The 18,439-nt window shown below is 40.2% G+C and overlaps 1 protein-coding gene across 4 annotated transcripts in view; it reads left to right on the forward strand.

Moving 5' to 3' along the window:
- The window catches only part of TFDP2 (transcription factor Dp-2), a 46,641-nt gene that overhangs the window by 15,446 nt on the left and 12,756 nt on the right, over nucleotides 1–18,439 (forward strand). Inside the window, exons 3-9 of one of the 4 annotated variants that reach the window (XM_079314729.1) lie at nucleotides 1,654–1,720; nucleotides 8,358–8,461; nucleotides 11,138–11,259; nucleotides 13,687–13,734; nucleotides 14,830–14,992; nucleotides 15,507–15,653; nucleotides 17,754–17,822. In XM_079314729.1, coding sequence (XP_079170855.1) covers nucleotides 1,654–1,720; nucleotides 8,358–8,461; nucleotides 11,138–11,259; nucleotides 13,687–13,734; nucleotides 14,830–14,992; nucleotides 15,507–15,653; nucleotides 17,754–17,822 — 720 coding nt within the window. Of the gene's footprint in view, nucleotides 1–1,653; nucleotides 1,721–8,357; nucleotides 8,462–11,137; nucleotides 11,260–13,686; nucleotides 13,735–14,829; nucleotides 14,993–15,506; nucleotides 15,654–17,753; nucleotides 17,823–18,439 lie in introns of those variants that run through there. The other 3 variants (XM_079314730.1, XM_079314731.1, XM_079314732.1) reach the window with 3 other exon arrangements.

The raw sequence follows: 18,439 nt of genomic DNA on the forward strand, positions 1-18,439 counted from the left end.
CACTGGGTGAAGGCAGCAGAGGCGAGCCAGCAGTGCAGCCTCTGCCCCTTGGCTGGGCACTGGAACAGCCTTTCAGTGCTTTACACTGTGCAGTTTCCAGCTGTGCCAACCTCTGGTTAAACATCTCTAGAACATATCCTCAGTGTAGGGAACCACACTGGCCTCTTACCACATGAGTGTTGCTTGTGCCCAAGCACAGGAGATCCTGCGGTGCTGCTCTTCTCCTGTGGCTCTGTTACCAAACCGTGCTAAGGAGACATTCTGGGTTGTTTTTGTGTCTCCCTCCCTTCATCCTACTGCAGGCTGGGCATTCCTGCTCCGACTCTCCCCAGCCCTGCTGCATCGCTGCTGCCACCTGCTGGGAGACAGCCCGGGAATGGGAGGGAAAATGGGACATCCCTCTTTAGACACAGCCTCTGGGGACACACAACAGCCCCGGCGCCGGAGAGTGTAGGAGGGTCTAGCTGGGTGTGCCAGGAAGGGCAGGAAAGAGCCAGTCCTGTACTGACAATGTCTGAGATAAACTGAGGAGCTGAACTGAGCATCTGCAAGGACTTGTTTATAGAAACACATAACTGAGCTTATTTGGGCAGTGTTTTACAGTCAGAGTAGTGCAGAAATGGTTGTTCTTCTTACTTGTCTCCTGATGGGGAAAAAATCTTAATAGAACTATTTTCAAGGGTCTGTCACAATGATGTGTACAGATTTTCCCCTACAAAAATTGTTTGCTGAATACAAGGTCTCTAATCAGAATTGAAAGACTGAATGGTTATAGTAGGTATTCTTTTATCTTGTGTAGTTTATTTTTGTTGAGTTGCTACTGTTTAATTTACTTAAAATTAAATTATACTCCAACTTGAGTGTATTAAAGTTCTTCAAGTGGCTCTAGCATAGTTTCCATTATTGCTACATACATCTGTAAAATAAAGGAAACTGTTTGATCCTTCATCATATGATTGCCTTCTTTTAACTTGCATAGTGGAACCCTTTGTCCCAATGATTTATGGAAGTCATCAAATTTTACAATAATTTAAAAAGAGGTTGGGATATGAGGGACTTCCAGTATCTTCCCTTCCTCATCCAGGATCTGTGATCTTGTATATTTCTGTGCAAACTACACCTTCCTATGCTTTATGTGCATGCCAAAGTCTGAGTTGTACTATTATGTATGTTTTCCATGTTTCCAGTAACTTGCCCTCAGTAAATCAGTGTATGAAGACTAGGAAATGTATTTAGAATACATCAATAGTCACATCTCAGACTGTAGACTGTGTAGCTTAGTACTGAGGCAACTGGACATGGGGAGATTCCTGCTGTGTTATTGGTAGCAGCTGCTCACTTTGACTTGGAGGGGATGGTGCCTTATACCATAATAGCCAGAATGGGCTGCTTGGGTCATAGGTAGTACACAGTCAGAATATTCAGGGTGTTTTTTAGGTAATAACTCAGTTAAAAGTAGAGTTTGTCTTCATATATACCCAGTAAATGTCCTGGATACCTTGCCTTGATTCTCATGCTCTTGTTAGACTTTATTGTCCATAGGATTATGATGTTTCATAATGCAGAAAGTTGCTTTCATAGTATCGTTAGTTGTATATTAGAGAACATAGAAAAGTTTATCATATTTTAAGACTTCAAAAATGTTTTGTTCAGGTTGGTGTGACTTCCACAAATGGAGACTTGAAAGGATTTATAGATCAGAACCAGAGTCCAACAAAAGGTAAGAGAATTTTATTTGATATATACATTAAGACTTACTTCACTACATATAATTGATTCACATTTGGGATACTCAGGATTTAATACATTTCGTACATCTCCACTTGTAGTTGTTTAATACTGACTTGTAAGTGTCAGTAGCAAAGATGAGAAGGTTTTCAGAATTTCAGAGGAGGAAAGAAGGTGTAGAAAAAATAATAAAAGGATAAAGTAAGCCCTTTTTTTCATTCATTGATGGTGAACAATATGTTGAATTTCCTGATTTCTACCCCACCTTTAAAGTTCCCTGATTCTGTTGTAGTCAAAATGACAGACAAGGCATGATGTCATGCTTCTAAAAGTTCTGCACAATTTACAATAATAATTACACTTTGTCCTATCCTGTTTTATCTTAGCACTTCTAGATTAATCACTTATAACCATAAAACAACTTATGATTAGTCATAACAGCTATGGTATTCCAGTAAAATAAACCCCTTATCTATATTTGAAAACTCAAGGATTTGCAGCTCAGGAAACATTTCAATCAACCTTTGTAAGTAAATACTAGTTTGCTGTTACTCACTGTGATAAACCAATGTATGTAGTAGCAGGAATGTTGATTGTTGGCTCATGCCATCAAACCTAAGAGATTGAAAAAATGAGACAGTCTAAACAGAAAATGGCTGGAGCTACAGTATCTTCCTAGTTTTCTAAACTTTGCAGAACATGACAGGCAAATGGAGGCCTTTGAGAATTATTTTTTGCACTTTGGTGAGATAATTGCCTTTGTGCTTCATTATTTTGTGATTATTGTGTTGTGATGGTAAGGAAAAAGCCTAAGTGCAGCATAGTTCAAGTTAGTCCTTAAGTAGGTGTAGTTAGGTTTGTGAATGAGTTGGATAGTGGCAGCCTGCTTTTGGTTTGGGGTAATTGTTGCAAGCTGTGATGAATTCAACCAGACCTACTGTAGAGTTCATGATAAAAAGTTGCAGGTGAGAATTTAAAAGTTAATCTGTTTGGGAGACTCTCAGTCAGAGTTAAGTGCTTGAAGTTGTGTAATCCTGTTCACCTCTATTACAGAATGGTAAATCAAACCGTTTTTGCAGTGATTCCAAGCAGAGGGTGTGTCTGTGTTACCCCTTGCCCCATGGAGCCATCCCTGCATGCACAGGGATGTGTGCAGCTCTCACGCCCCGTGCCGGCTTGGAGACCCAAGGCTCCCTGGTCTGTTGGAGGCACCTGGGTGTGAAACCCTGTGATCACATCAAGATTTGCCATCGGGCATCGCTTGAAAGCTCCCGTTAGTGGTCGCCCTCAGCCCCTTCAGTGTGCAGGCACGGCCGTGCAGCAGGGTGGGGCTGGGGGTGGAAGGGCCCGGGTGAATCCCGGGATTCCCTGTGCGTGTCCGGGGGAGGAGAGGCTGCCATGAGGCACCTCTGCTGCTGCTGGGGCCGCAGGTACAGGATTCTTCTCTTAAAATCTCTGATGTGGACTCACACAGTGGTTTTGAGGAATCCTGCTGTCCGTAGTTAATACTTTTTTTGTTACTCTATTCCCAGTTCCTGTGAGTTTACATGTTTTCTGTTTACTGCTGTGGAGGGAAAAGGGAGTCCAGCCATAGAGCAGCAGTCTTGCAACTGGCTCCGTGAGGGAGGAGCCATTAATCATATCATAATTGTAGAGAGCTTGCTCTGGGTGGGAGTCTGCACTTCTAATACAACTTCACAATGAGGTTTGATTCAATGCATCTTTCTATTACACAGTACCTGTCTTTTACTAAGTCCTGACAGGGCTGGTATTCTAAAAACTTAATGCATGGGGCTGCTGTAGTAGAAGTATTTCATTGTATGCTTGAAGAGATCTGCTGAAATGACCAAGGCATCAGCAGCATCTATCCATAGACCTGTGCCCTGGTATTTTCAGATTTATACAGCTGTTAACTCCTGTAGATTTGAACTCCTGTCTCAAATTGAATGGTAAAAGACTGAAGCTGTACTGCTCAGTGTAAGCCTGAAAACTGAAAAAATGTCTGCCCAAGTTAATTTTTTCCTTTTCTACAGATCTCTTTCATTTCATCCCTGTGGAATTTTTAAAGTTAGGTTTGTATCCCAGTAATTTTGTGCAATGCACAAATGAAGAAATGTACCAAGAAAATACTTGTATACTAATAACGTGACAATAATTCCATTTTTCTATATGCTTTTATATACTGATCTGGGAGATCAGTGAATGTCCCAGTGTACTAGAGGATCTGAGGACACACCCCATATGTTATTGCAAAATATCCTTATGGGCTGCTGCTATCTCACAGCTCTGAGCTGGGGTTTTTGCCATCATCGTCAAGCTGTAGGCTGTATTATTAAAAATAGCTGTTCATTGAGGCACTTTTAGAAAGTGGACATTTGCTTAAAGCTCTGAATATGAAATCCAAATTACCAACTTCCCTGGTGTTTTGTCTGAAAATTCAATGGCATTTTTTTGTTGGTGTGTGCTTTGTTGTAACCCCAGCTGGCTGGGCTGTGCTCCCCATCAGCCATGGTCTCCTTCAAACTGGCTGTGACAGATTCTATACATTCTCCAGTTGACATTGTTTCTGATTATCTTTGCAACTAAGCTGCAGACTTAACAGATTTAGTTATACAAGGAAAAAAAATCACTAAAATCTCTTTAGCTTTGTATTTGTATAGGACTGCATGTTGTTTATGTGAAATTGAGCTGTTTAGGGTGTCACATAATGATTTAAACTGAGTTTGGTGAGCTGCTTAGGTTGTGCATGTGAGCATACATGTACATAGGCATGAATAACTTCATCTGTGACTGCTTGAAACTGAAGATCATTTAAATTGAATTTTTCCTTTTGTGTGCCAGTAAAATTATTGCACAAGTGCCAGGAAGAATAATAATTATGTAGCAATTATGGTATTTGAAAATATGAAATTATAGCAACACTAGCTTTTCTTCCTGAGAAGCAACAATAGTGGTGACTGAAGGATGAAGAAAAAAATTTATGTAGAAGCAAAGTGCTTTTGTTCTGAGAGAAACCTACATATATCCACTGGCTCAGTTTGGGATGGCTTTCTGTGTATTGCAGTTAAAGCCTCCCTATGAGAGTTTTAAGTGGGTTTCTTTCCCATGTGCTTGGTTTTCCATAGGTAAATGGGAATAATGATGCTGGCCTCCTTTGTGCCTTGAAAGTACTGCTGAGAAACATTATATAAGAATTGAGTATTATTATACAAATCATTCTAGTTTGATCCATCTGTGCTGACCTTTTCCATCCATGCAGTGAGATTACCGTGACTCAAGGCTGATGGGTCTCATTGTGTTCAGCTTATCACTGTACTCACTGCTCTTGTGCCCCAGGACATAAATCAGTGTAATCTTTTTTGTCCCCAAATGATGGGTGTTATTAAGAGTTGGCATTTATTTAGAATTTGGTAATGTTTAAAGTCTTTGCAGTTGCTTTGTGATAGTATATATAGTTACTTTGATGATATTTCTGCTTGCAGTTGAATACAGAAATCTGTTTAATGTTTTGTCACATCTACTTCCTCCTAAATATAATAGTAAAATTATACAATAATAATATTTGAAGCAGTTGAGGTTCATGAGTATCTGGACCATGATGGTATTTAGAAAAAAAGAAAATGGTAGGGAAGAATATTTTATTTGTAATTGATAAAACTTTTTGTTTACTATTTTTTTAACTGCTGACAAGCACAAAGAGCACCCTCTTACTGTGAAAAATTTGGTTGTTCTTTCTTTCTGGCCATTGTGGATAAGAAATACCTCACTCATAAAAACAAACTGGTTCTTTTTCATCCTATTTGTATTTAAAAATCACATTCACACATTTATATTTGCCAGTGAAGAAAATTAAAAGTAAGACCAAGGGCAGGAAAACATTTCTTTGAAAACTTGGTGAATTCTTAAGATTGTTTTGACAATACTGCTGCCAAATGAGGGATTTGTATAGGGATTAGAAGATGAAAATCTTTTTTATTGACAGTAACTCTGGCCAAAAAGACATTTAAGCAGACACCTAATATAAGCAAATTTCTTTTTAAAATCAAGATCAAGTCATTTGAATGACCCTTGTATTTACTGAAGTTATCCCAATGGTGCCCATGTAAGGGCAGCAGTAGCTGCTGTTCAGTGGTTTATTTGTCAGTTTTCCAGGGCTGCTCAGTAAATCTGGTGAGTCTGTGTGGCTTTGGCCGTGGGTCTGCAGGTGTGTGTGAAGGAAGTGCATCCATACAAATGTTCAAAGCAATCCCAGGTGCAGCTGGATGCCATGGATCCCAGTCTGCATGGTGCATGCTGAGAAAGCAAATAGCTGTGCCAGTGCTGGATGTGGTGGGTGGCTGTGTGCTTTGGCTGTGCTGCTGTGCTCATTGTCCAGGGCTGTGAGCCCACGGGGACACTCTGGCACAGACATGACAGCCCAGTGCCTCTTGCAGGCTGGGAAGCACAGCTGGAGACAACACTGTGGTGTAGCCCTGTGGTAAAAGAGCTGAGAGCCAAAACCGACATTTCACAATTTTACTGTGCTTGGCCATGTGACCTTATGCTGTCAACCCCAGAGAAACTCATTTATTTCTTTTCTCTGGTAAGAAAAGGGACAAGGAGAAATAGTATGAGAGCTGATCTTGGAAATAATGGGGTCAAAAGTTTCAGTTGCAACAGAAAAGAGGAAAATTCCTGCAACAGTACTGGGAAGTGGCACTTCATTGGTGGCAACAGCCTGGAATAAGGGAGGGACTAGGTTTTGATGGAATATGCTGGCACAGCTTGAGAAATCCTGGGCAAAATCCTCTAGCAAAAGTAAAACTGCCAAGTGAGAGAACTATTTTGAGCTCGGCATGGGAACACAGTGTATGTAAATCATGAATTACTGTCTTGTGCTTACTGGCATTACCTCACAAAAGATGTTTCATAACAGAGTGAAGATTTACTTGGGGATGGGTTTGCAAGTGTGGGAGGTTTATATTTGTTTTTCTAGGTGAGTTACATGACTGAATAAGTTATTAATTTTATTCACTAGAGATGCAAGCTGCTTCTGAAGATATTTTCAGATACAGATTTGCCTTTTGGAAAATTAAGTGGTAGTATTACTCCAGATGCAAAAAGAATCTACATGGAACATTAGAATATCCTAGTCTCAATTTGTTTGTATTTCTCATGTATCTGTTGAATATTTCTTACAAAGGTGAGACTGCATAAATCTACATCTTTTCTACTTTTGTGCTGAAACTACAGAAGATCCTTTTTCCTCTCAGTTGTGTAGCTTCTGCTTCCTGTTGCAGAGGAGTTGTTTTGTTGAATTTATCATTTTTCAGTAACCTTATGGAAAACATAGCTATACTAAAAATGTAAAAAAAGAGACCAAGTGAGAAAAGAAAATTGTGCAGTGGAGTTGAGCAGTGAGAACGTGCAGGGGAATGAGGATGTGTATCACCACTGAGTCAGCCTGGGCCATGTGGGTAAGCTGAGTGTTACTGTGGCTCCTGGGGGAGAGGGCTGGTCCCTGTGCTGCTCTGAAGGGACCTGTCACCTCAGATGCCTTCAGCTGCTGTCTGCAGTGCCAGAGAACATTAGTAGCTCTCCAGGAACCAATCCTCGTCCTCATGACCCCGCTAGTCCCAGGCTGGCTCTGGATTACCAGGCAGTGGCAGCTCTTCCTCCTTTCTGTTTGTGCCTCAGACCCAGCGCTCCCCGCGCTGCGTCAGGCTGTGTGTAGGAACAGGGCTGGGGTTTGATCAGCTCCCAGCTCGCCTGCCTCGAGCTCTCACAGAGAAAGGAGCAGCTGCAGCTGCCACCACAGTGTCTGTGGATAAGCCAATGTGCTCAGGGCTTTCAGAGGCTTGTGCACAACAGTTTGAACACTTGGGGTAGCAGTGCTGCTACAACAGTTTTGATTTAAACATTAATTCCAAATAATCAAGGTACAAGATGCAATTTGGGATAGAGGAGGAGCAGCAGTATTTTGGGGCTGTCAGCACAAAGCTGTCCTTCTCTGTGGAAGGCAGGATGACTTAGATACATAAGCAGTTTGGGATCACAAAGATGATAAATATCTTGGGATGGGAACATGCTGCATTGGAGATGGCATGGGAGACTTTATTGTGACATCCAGCTGCCTGCTCTGTGACTTTAGGTGAGTGTAAAGACATCACTTAGTCCATCCAGTGGCAGGCTGTGGTTGGCTTACATCAGCTATGACTGTGGAACGCTCTGGGACAGTCAGATGAGGAATAGTTAAGGCTTTGAAGGTTTATTTATGGATGCATATTTTGTACACTTGATTATGACTGATTTTAAGTAGGATTTGTATGTTGGTTTCTTTTAGAAGTATTCTCATTTTCACTCCTAATGCTGAGGAATGTCAGGCTGTGTGCTCTTTGTATTAAGTAAGAATAATTTGTCTCTGGAAATAAAATATATGTAATTTTAAAAGTAAAAGAGTGAAGGTGTAGTTTTGTGAGATGTCCTTGTGACATCTGCTGAGAGGTCTGGAGGTTACATGAGGGTGTGTTCACAGCAAATGAGACAACAAAGCCAACCTGATTCCAAAGGGTTAGAGTGGTGTGAGGATTTGCAAAGTGTTTTTCACAGATTACTAAGAAAGTAATTTTGAACTCTCCCACTCTCTTTAGGTAATATTTCAGTAATTGCATTGCCAGTTTCCAGCACCAACTCTCCAACTAAGATTTTGCCGAAAACCTTGGGACCAATCAATGTGAATGTTGGACCCCAAATGGTAAGTTTTGCAGCCCCAGTAGTGTCAGCTTGTGTAACGGGCTGTGACTTCCTGGTGGTGTAAGACAGGAACACCAGAGGAACTTGCTGCCTTCCTCAGCCACAAAGTGTCTCACCTGAATGGGAGGGTGGTGACCAGCAATGCTCTTGTATGTGCCCTTAGGGGGTACTTAACTTCCTGGCTTTAAGTGGATATTGAAACAGCTTTACCAGGTGACATTTTAACTGTTACTCAAAAGTGTATTAAGAAAAATCCCTCGTTATTGATACTCCTTGAATGTTTTATGTTGCAACCATGAATCTCCAGCATTGCCTGAGAGTGTGTTTGATGTGTTGGTAGAAATTCTAAGTTATTGAAACTACTCTTCTTAAAACTCTCCTTTCCTGTCCATGGTAACTGTATATGTATCTTGATGTTCCAGGGATTATTGATCTAGTTTTGAGAAAAAATTTAGATTTTCTGGTGGCCAGAGAGCTAAATAGGCAATACTGTGAACAATTTCTAGTAACCTTGTACCTTTTTGCCAAGCACTTAGCCCGAGTACAGAACCATTTGATGTGTTTTATAAAAATGGTGTTGGGCCTTTCTCACATGAGCAGTGTCTGCTGTTCTTTGGGGGTTTATGCAGCTGGGCAGAGGGGCACACACATCACGGCCGTGGCACTCCCTGCCCCCAGCACTGGCCAGAGCAGCTCCGTGCGTCAGCGCTGCTGCGTCTCACAGCGCCCTGTGGCACTGCTCCGAGGATGTGTCCTGGCAGTGCAATACATAGCCCACAGTAGGGAGGGCACTCACTTCGTGCCGCTCCTACTCTTGTGACTGACTTCTTAAGCCCTGCCTGTGGTTTCAGTGGCTCCTGCTTGCAGTTTAGGTACTATAGCAGGTAGAAGATGCAAAAGGTACTGTGTGATGCGAGACACACAATTCTTCTTGTTTATTTTTAATTCTTTTATTCTGCTGCATTTCAAGGATAGATCTATATTCAGAAATCATTTTTTTAATAAAAAGCCATTAACACAGGCTTTCTAAAACCCGGCATACAGCTGTGTTGTGCCAGGCTGTTTAAAAGCGAATGCTCAGGAGCTCTCAGTAGTGGCAGTGTTAGCGCTCCCTCAGCATCGGCCTGTGTCAGCAGCACCCCGCTCGATGAATTCATTAAGGCAGGGCCATTTCCCGCGGCGGGTGCGGTGCAGGGGCGGCCGGGTGCCGCTAGGTGGCGGCGCGGGCCGGCCCGGGCCATTGGCACCTGCCGGCCGCACCAGCTCCTTTCACCGGCCCCGGGACACCGTCAGCCCCTGACACCCTCCAGCGCCAGCCGGAGCAGCCCCCCGGTGACAGCAGTGACACCTTGCCTGTGCCTGCCTTCCGTGGGTAAAGCCAGGCGCCTTTGGTTCACCGGGATCAATCAGGAAATAAATACATAACCTGTACCTGTGTTTTGGTTTCTCTAAAATTCTCTTTTCCCTTGGTTCTGTCAAGCTGGACATTTGCAAACAATAAATGAGATAAATTTATGTATTTAAGACAAAAAAGACACCTATGTAGTCTCAACATGGTATCTCACATGGAGATGTGAAGTAATGCTTAATGAGCTAAGGAAATGGGAAATTCTTCACATACCGTTTTTCTACTTGTCTAAAAACAATAATGATGGATACCAAATAAATAATACTTATCTGTAGTTTATATACAAACTATATATATGCATATATGTATATACACACTTGAAGTACCTATATATCTGCTGTATACTTACAGCATATATTTGCAACAGTTAGTTATCAGAATGCCTTGGGATGCTTACACAGGTGTTGGATAAATAGTATAGGAAACTACAGAGTTTAGTACACTCATTACTCAAATTGTCATTAATAAATGGAGTAAAGTAAAACACAGTTTAAAAAAATAGGTAAAGTATAAGAATAAAAAGCACTGTCCAATAAGCTTTGATATGAATCTTACCATAATGGAATCAAAACAATTAAGTGTGGTTTATTTTAAAGATTAGCTAATCAATACTGTTTCTTTTTAAAATATTGTTTAAATTATCCTGGTGAGCTACTTTGGAAAATGAACTTAGATGTGATTTAAAAGTTAAGACTGGGTGGCTTGGTGTTAACCAGTATACCTGGAATTTCACCAGGTTTGCATAAATTCTGTCTATACTGTAAATACTTCACATTGAATTCTGTAGGTACAATTAGTTGTCAGAGTGCCTTGGGATCTTGTGAATGCTAGGAACTCCAGGGAATGCTTTGCTTGCAGCTAAAGATTGTCTTTTGCATAGAAAATTACAAGAGACAAATCCGTTGAAAAAAAAGAAGGCAATATTGATTACATTGATCAAGAAATTGCTTAGATGTACTCATGAAAAACCAATTGGGTGTCTGTAGGTACAGATCCTATCTGCTATTGCTAGGAATTACTTGGAATCATTTGTCTGGTTCTTGTCCATATGAATAGTAGAGTAATATGGTACAATTAACAGGAACTTAGCAGCACTGTAATGGCTCTGCTGTATGAAGGTATTCTGATGCCATCTCTTCTGGATATTATGACTGCTTCTGGTAGAAAATTATTATTACATTTCTTAGTGAAATACTTACTCTGAATTTTGGGCTGTAGTAACCTCTGTTTTCTTAACTGATCCGTGGTTTTTATTGCTAAATTTTACAGATCATAAGCACACCACAAAGACTGACCAGTTCAGGGAGTGTTCTGATTGGGAGTCCATATAACCCAGCTCCAACCATGGTCACACAGACACACATAACAGAAGCCTCCGGCTGGGTCCCAGGGTAAGGCTTTTGTCTCATTTAAAGATATCTGTTCTGATCTTTTCCATTATTTATACTGTTGAAGCTATACACTGACTTAGAGTTTCTAGTTCTTGCACAACTAAATGGAGTATGGAATGTGTTTTTCAGATGGGGAGGCACTTCTGATGTCTGGAGCATGTGACACAAATTATAAGCACCAGTCATTTCACTGTCTGCTTTAATTGTGGTTTCTGACAGTATCTGTTTGTTGGTGAAAATGGAGAGTCACAATGACCCCTGTTAAAAGAAGCCTGTATTTTTTCAATAAGTTCAAGGTATATCCATGTAGCACTGCTATTGAGCACAGCAGCAGGTGCCTACAGGGGAGAGACTATAAAAAACACTTCAACAGGCATTTAAGAATAAACTCTAATAAAAAACTTTTAATATAATCTGTGTGGTATTTGTATTGCTATTCTATATTAACAAGTTTCATGGGGTTCTGAGGTGCTCCAGCCAAACATGACTTTCTTTATCTCTTCTAAATAAATCTGATCTTTACAATGTTTCTTGGCATTTTGTTTTAATATCAGTACTGCTAAGCTTAGCTGCCTCAAAACAGAGATGTAATGCTTTGTCTCTGAAAATGTAATATATTTCTGCATCTAGATTAATTTTTCTAATCGGTGATGAATGTCAGTATTACCCTTTTCAACAATAGCGGTGGGAAATGTAGCATCTAGGAAAGAACAGAAATGAGAGTGCAACATTTGTACCTTGACTTTGTCCATTTTGCTCTGTAAGCAAGGTCTGTCAGGTTGTACTTCCTAATTACTGTGTTCCCCCCCAGAGAGTCAATAAACAGCAGGCTCAGCCATGCAGTTTTTAAGCTGAATTTTTTTGCTGAGTGTGTGTTCATTTCCTGAAACACCTTTTGAATGCCCTTAGTTCTGATTTTATTGGAGAAAGGAGTTGTCAGATTACTTTTTTTTCTGCAAATTTTGTCAAATGTGGAGGCCAGACAGACATTCTTTCAGACACCCAGAAGAGGGACAAGCTCTACTGTCTGGTCTCAGCTTGCTAGACCAAAGAATCAACACACCTCACTTTACCAAGTGTCATCCAGTGGTGGAAATTCCTAGAACAGCCATTCTGCATCAACCACCACCAAGAAGCACCATCCTTCTGTTTGTGTACTGTCCAAGTGGAGACACAGGATTTCCAATGTGCTTTGTCTTTTGTTTCATCCATAAAAAGTCTCCAGATGGCTCCTGACAGACCAGTCCAGAGCGATCCCTACACAAGTCCATACAATAGGCCATATTTTCATTTGAGGAACAGAGCTAAGGAAGGCTGTGTGGTGTTCCTGAACTGGGGTAGCGAGCCCTTGCTGAAGACGCTTCAGAAGACTGCTTGCTTTACCTACTGTTTACTCCAGAGACTCCAAATTCTTTCCAAAACGAGAGGAGCACATTGACTGGCAGGGCTCAGCTGGCTCTGGCAGCCTGGTGTGCAGAGCAGGGCGCAGCTCTCACCCACTGCAGCTCCAGGCTCGTGGCCAGGGCAGCCCCTGGCTCTGGCTGCTCAGCCCCCAGATAAGCACCATGGACAGAAATCCCAGTGGTGCTGCCCAGGGAGAGGCCTGGTTGTGCATTCTGGAACACACAGCCAGAATGTTTTGGCTTTCAAGCACAGGTTTTCAAACCCATCATTTTTGTTCAGCTTCCTCCCCAGCAGTGTCAGGTGTTCAGCTGTAAGTCTGTGCTGGGAGCCCTGCTTTGGAAAGCATGGGGAGGCAACGTTCCCCAGCTCAGCACAGCTCTCGGGCACTGCCTTGGTTGGCTGCAGCAGGAAAAGGCAGGTTTGGAAAGCTCCTGCTTGCTGTGAGAATAAACAGGATGCTAAGAAATGGCCAGTGATTGCAGACTGCTGCTGCTGTTCAAAATTCATGGCAGCTGCTTCTTCAGCGTCTGTCTTCAGCTCTGTATGCATCAGCTTTAACAGGAACAATGTTTTACTTTGGGGTTTCATTTAAAGATTCCTGAACATTCACTGCCTTGAAAATACAGGATATATCTTATGCATTGGTTAAAGACATTTTTCTTTCACATGGAGGAATTTTAAATAGGCATTTTCAAAGGAGCCCAGCTTTTCCTTTTTAGCCTTGCTGCTAGCTCACACCAGCACTTCCCGTAGTTCCAGATGAAGTGACTTCCCTCAATTCCTATGGGCAAAGCATGGTAAAATTTGGGATAGAATTTGTCTGGCAGAAAGCTCTGACAACTACCTCCACAAGTCCTAACAACCGTCCCTCAAATTTTATCAAGCTCTGTGTGTTGTATTTTTTCCTTTCAGTAAACATGTAAGAGCAAACACTAGAACCAGCTAGGCCCCATATACAGTGATTTTAGTTGGTCTACAGATATAATGTTATTTTCAACTTAAGTTTGAATTGTCTTGTCTTAGGGAGCGAAAACGGACTCAAGAAATTATAGAGTCAGATTTTTCAGAAAGGTGAGTGTTACTGAATGTGTATTTTCTGTATAGAGTCATACCTGGTTTACTTCAGATTTGCCTTTCAGAAAGACGACTGTCCAGTTCCTGCTTTCAGGAGTTTTCACTCCTTCACATCAAAGCTGTGTTGGTTTTTTTTTTTAAGTCTGCTGGTGTTCCTTTTTACTCTTTTTTGTTTCTTTTACCTGTATTTGCTTTTCTTAAATATATTTACAATTTTGAAAACCATTCTTGTTTTATTAATAGTTTCTTTAGCTTTTTACGGCTGACAGGGGCCCTTTTTCTGTAGATTAACAGCTCTCCCTGGAACATATTGTTAAATGAAACTATGAGACTAATAAAAAGAAAAAAAAAAACAAACCCCAAAACAACACAGCTGGACTTTTTAAAGGCTTCTATTGAATTACACATCCAGATCTAGTTTGTGTGATAAAAACAACTGCTCCTGGCTTTTTTTATTACCATTACCTAAGCTCCTGCTTTTCTGGAAGAAGGGGAATGGGAACTGACAGTTTGCCAGTTCTTAATATGGCACCTTTAAAACCCAATGAATATATGCTTACTCTCCACAAAACAGATTCTTGTATCAATTCTATGATGGACACATAAAATGCAAATATATATATATGTATACATACTATGTTGTATATATATGGATATATTCTATATGGACACACCTTAATTCCCCTAATGACCAAGTTTATTGGTCCTGCTTTATTTTAAATAGGGATGTCTGAGTCTTTCTGTTGTAGGCACACACATGAGAAATCCCCATAAACCTGGCTTTCAGGCACATAAGCACCCTGAGCGGTTTTCCTCTTTTTTTGGTTGTTCTTTTGCAAGACTACTTGGAGACGACTTACAAATCCATTTTAAGCATCTTCCAGCATCATGTGTTCAAATGCTATCAATGTAGAAAGAGTCAAGGAAGGGGAAGGGGCTCTAGTACACTTTTTTGCCAACTTGTAAGAAACAAGAAAGGATGCCAACGTTTAGGTAGTCCACATTTCTGTTGCAAAAAGGTTGACCTTTTACTGTGTAACAAAGTAGCTTATTAACATTCAATGTATTAAAATAATACTTTTCTCTTTTCAGTAAGAGAAGCAAGAAAGGTGATAAAAATGGGAAGGGTCTGAGGCATTTTTCAATGAAAGTTTGTGAAAAAGTTCAACGTAAAGGAACAACTTCATACAACGAAGTCGCTGATGAGCTCGTATCAGAATTCACAAATTCTAACAGCCACCTAGCAACAGATTCAGTAAGCAAATATGTTGAATTTTGTTATACCAATACAGATTTGTCTGTTTTATCATAGAATTCTGCTTCTGCACTGTCCTGCCACAGTCCATACTCTCCTCCACTTAACTAGTTCTCAAATATTAACTTACCCTTTGAAATCTAAAAATACAGAATTAAGATGAAGAATTGAACTCCCTCTGAATTATAAATGAAGTAGAAGAAACCTCCAAAATAACTAAGTTTGAGAAAAGGCTACTCTTGTATATGTGTTCTTGTTAGGCTTTTCAACTCTGCCAGGCTTGCCATGATGGGATTTCCTGCAGAGATGATTTAGGAAGGCCTGAAGCCTCCATTTGCAACCAGGCATTCTCATGTGGTCCAAGGGCTATCACAGATGAAGGATCGTGGTTTAACACCACTCTGACCAGATCTGCCGTTTTGGCATTTGGACTTCTCCATGGCTATGGAGGTGTGTTCAATTATTTTTCCTTTCTTATTTTTTTGTTTTAATTAGTATTGTATTGTTTTCTTAGCAGGCTTACGATCAGAAAAATATCAGACGGAGAGTTTATGATGCCCTCAACGTCCTGATGGCAATGAACATAATTTCAAAGGAGAAGAAGGAAATCAGATGGATTGGCCTTCCTACAAACTCAGCTCAGGAATGTCAGAATCTAGAGGTAAAGGGAGGGACATGGGAAATTCTGCTTTGTTCACATGTGATAATTGAGTTGCTCTTTTTATGAAGAGGGACTTTTTCTCAATTTGAACATGATTGGTTTTGATGCTTGTGCACTATGAAAATACAAATTTTTGATATTGGAATAAACTGAAAAAAATATATTTGTGTGTACTTAGTTCAGTTTCATTTAGGATACATTACATTTAGTTTTTTAAAAAAGCCAAGCTCTTTACCTTACAAAGATGAACATCAATTAAATGAAGGATTATTTTTAAGATAAAAGTCTGTAGTACCTTGAATTAACCAGAAGAAAGTCAAAAGTTCAGTTTATAGTTCAGTTATGATCACAAAATAGTTTATATTTAAAATGAGATCAATTTTCTATTAATGCCTGTACTTGGAAATATAATTTAAAGGAAATTAAATTGAAAAATAATTCCTGCTGGAATGTTAAATACTAGTTATGAACTGCCAGAGAAAGCAAAAAGAAGTTTTATTTATCAGTTGTTTCCATTATTTTTTCAGCAGGCCAAGAGTTACAGTGTTTTTGCAGGGATGCCAGAATTTATTTGCACAAATGTTGCCTGTCCTTCAGGCCAAATGTGCTATAAATAAAAAGCACAAGTCACTGTATTTACTGCAGTGTGCTGTAATGGCTGTCTGCAAATAATCTCAGTTTGTGACACTTGGGTATTAGGTATCTTAAAAGGTGGGTGGGTGCATCTCCAGTACAGAACAGTTCTTTTTGTGCAGGGTCATTACAGCGACTTGAAAAATACATCCATCCAAGGAGAGTGCATGTGTTCAGTCATTATACTCCAGGATGTTTTTTTAAATTCTGGATAAATCTACATTTTGTATGCATTAATGTGGATGCATTGTCTCCAGTATAGGTTTATTACTGCAAATACAGAACTTGAATTTCATTGTCTCATCTTCAATAATCATATGCAATTCACTGTTTCAGGCTCTAATTACACATGTACAAAATGGAAACCAGGCATATTTTTCAAAAAATGTTGCTTCTCCTAACATAATAGAAATGAATGTAAAACAAAGCTGCATTTTCATTGTGTGAAAATCAAAATTAATTTTGCTTTTAAAGCTGTATAAAGTAGCAACTGTTCTTACAGTGTAAATCCATAATAAGATTACCAGTACAAAAATCAGTGCAAAAGAGCTTATATAGAAACCATGCCTGAACAATATCTGTATTGCTTACGGGTTTTAAGAGTCCCGGCACAGAAAGCCATCTGAAAGATGCATTTTAAACATTAAAGTGTATGAGGAGGGAACCACCACAGAGCAGCTTTGTAAATAAGATAGAGGAGTTTGGGCCAGCTAAGTTTTAAAAGACTTTAATTTCAGTGCTTGAATGAAAAGGTAATTTAAGAGTTGAGTATTTTGGGGAGCCAGTGATACAGTGCTGGCACCAAGAGGATGATGAGCAAAAACCTCTTTCAGCCACAATGATTGTTGTCCAGTTCTTCAACATTGCCCCAGAGGACACTTCAAGAACTGCTGTGCCTGCAGGGTCAGCACTGCCTCGTCCCAGCTCTGTGTATCCTGGGTACAGCAGCTTGGCCACATCAATTGACAGGAATTAAACTACTGCAAGAGCTGTGCTCCTGTAGCAGATGTTACCTTTTACCCCTTTTTGTTGCTGCAGTCTTGTCAGTTTAATCAAGTCTCAAACAAAAAATGGGGGTGACTGGTAAGATATAGATGATCATAAGCCCAGCCTCCATATATTTATGTCCAGTAGCTTGCAGCTAGCAGAACAGTGGGACATGCGCAGCTCCAAGAGAGTGGAGGGCAGGAAAGGAAAAAAACCCCAAAGCATCCCCCTGAGCAAGTTTTGATTTGGTGCCAATTGGCACTCAGTGCAAGACAGAAGAGGCAGAATGGAGGGGACATAACAGTCTCTTGTAATAATTAAATCCTTACTGGAGTTAAAATTGTTGACAAAGACAGACATTGCAGTCTGCCAGACCTGTTTAATAGAGAAACTCTTATGCCCATGCAATTTGTTCAGTTTGGCACAAGGGAATGGACAATGTAGCTTAGTGTCTTCATGCATTTGCATTTATCTTTTAAGATAGAAAAGCAGAAGCGGATTGAAAGAATAAAACAGAAGCGAGCCCAACTGCAAGAACTGCTACTGCAGGTATATTTAATTTTCTTGTTTTTTTCCCCATAAATGAAAATATCAAGTGCAAATCCAACATGTTAAACCTTCTGAAGTTCATTCTTTACTTCAGATTTAACTAACAGCTGTGACATACTGAGGAGAAAAGTTTGAGCCCTGTGACCTTTCTGGATTCTGGTAGGGGGACCTCTTGTCGACACTTTGTGGTTCAGTTTCTCCTTCTGTGTCCCACAAGCTTTCCTAAGTGTTGTGATGAAGCTTTGCCAACCTCAGTGGGAATGGGAACAACTCACAAGTCCCCTTTGTTGATTGTAAATTTCCCCAGAGCTACCCTGAGCCATTCTTCAAATTTTTTCTTTGACCTAATCTATGAAGTTCACAACAGAACTTGTATAAATGTGTGCAGAATTGTTTTGGGGAATATAGACATTTCTGGATCTTAAGAGTGGAAGGCTGGCAAATCCAACACCTTGCTTTCTCTCACATACCTTTGAGGTGACTTTTGGCTTTAATTGCTGAAATATATTTCAAATGCATCTTGTTTATAAAGTAACATTTTATATAGTTATGAGTGTTCCTTAGAATTCTATTCTGTGCAGACTTTTAGTCATTTAAATGTAATCAAACTATTTTCT

This window comes from Erithacus rubecula (genome assembly GCF_903797595.1).
Source record: "Erithacus rubecula genome assembly, chromosome: 11".
Lineage (NCBI taxonomy): Eukaryota > Metazoa > Chordata > Aves > Passeriformes > Muscicapidae > Erithacus > Erithacus rubecula.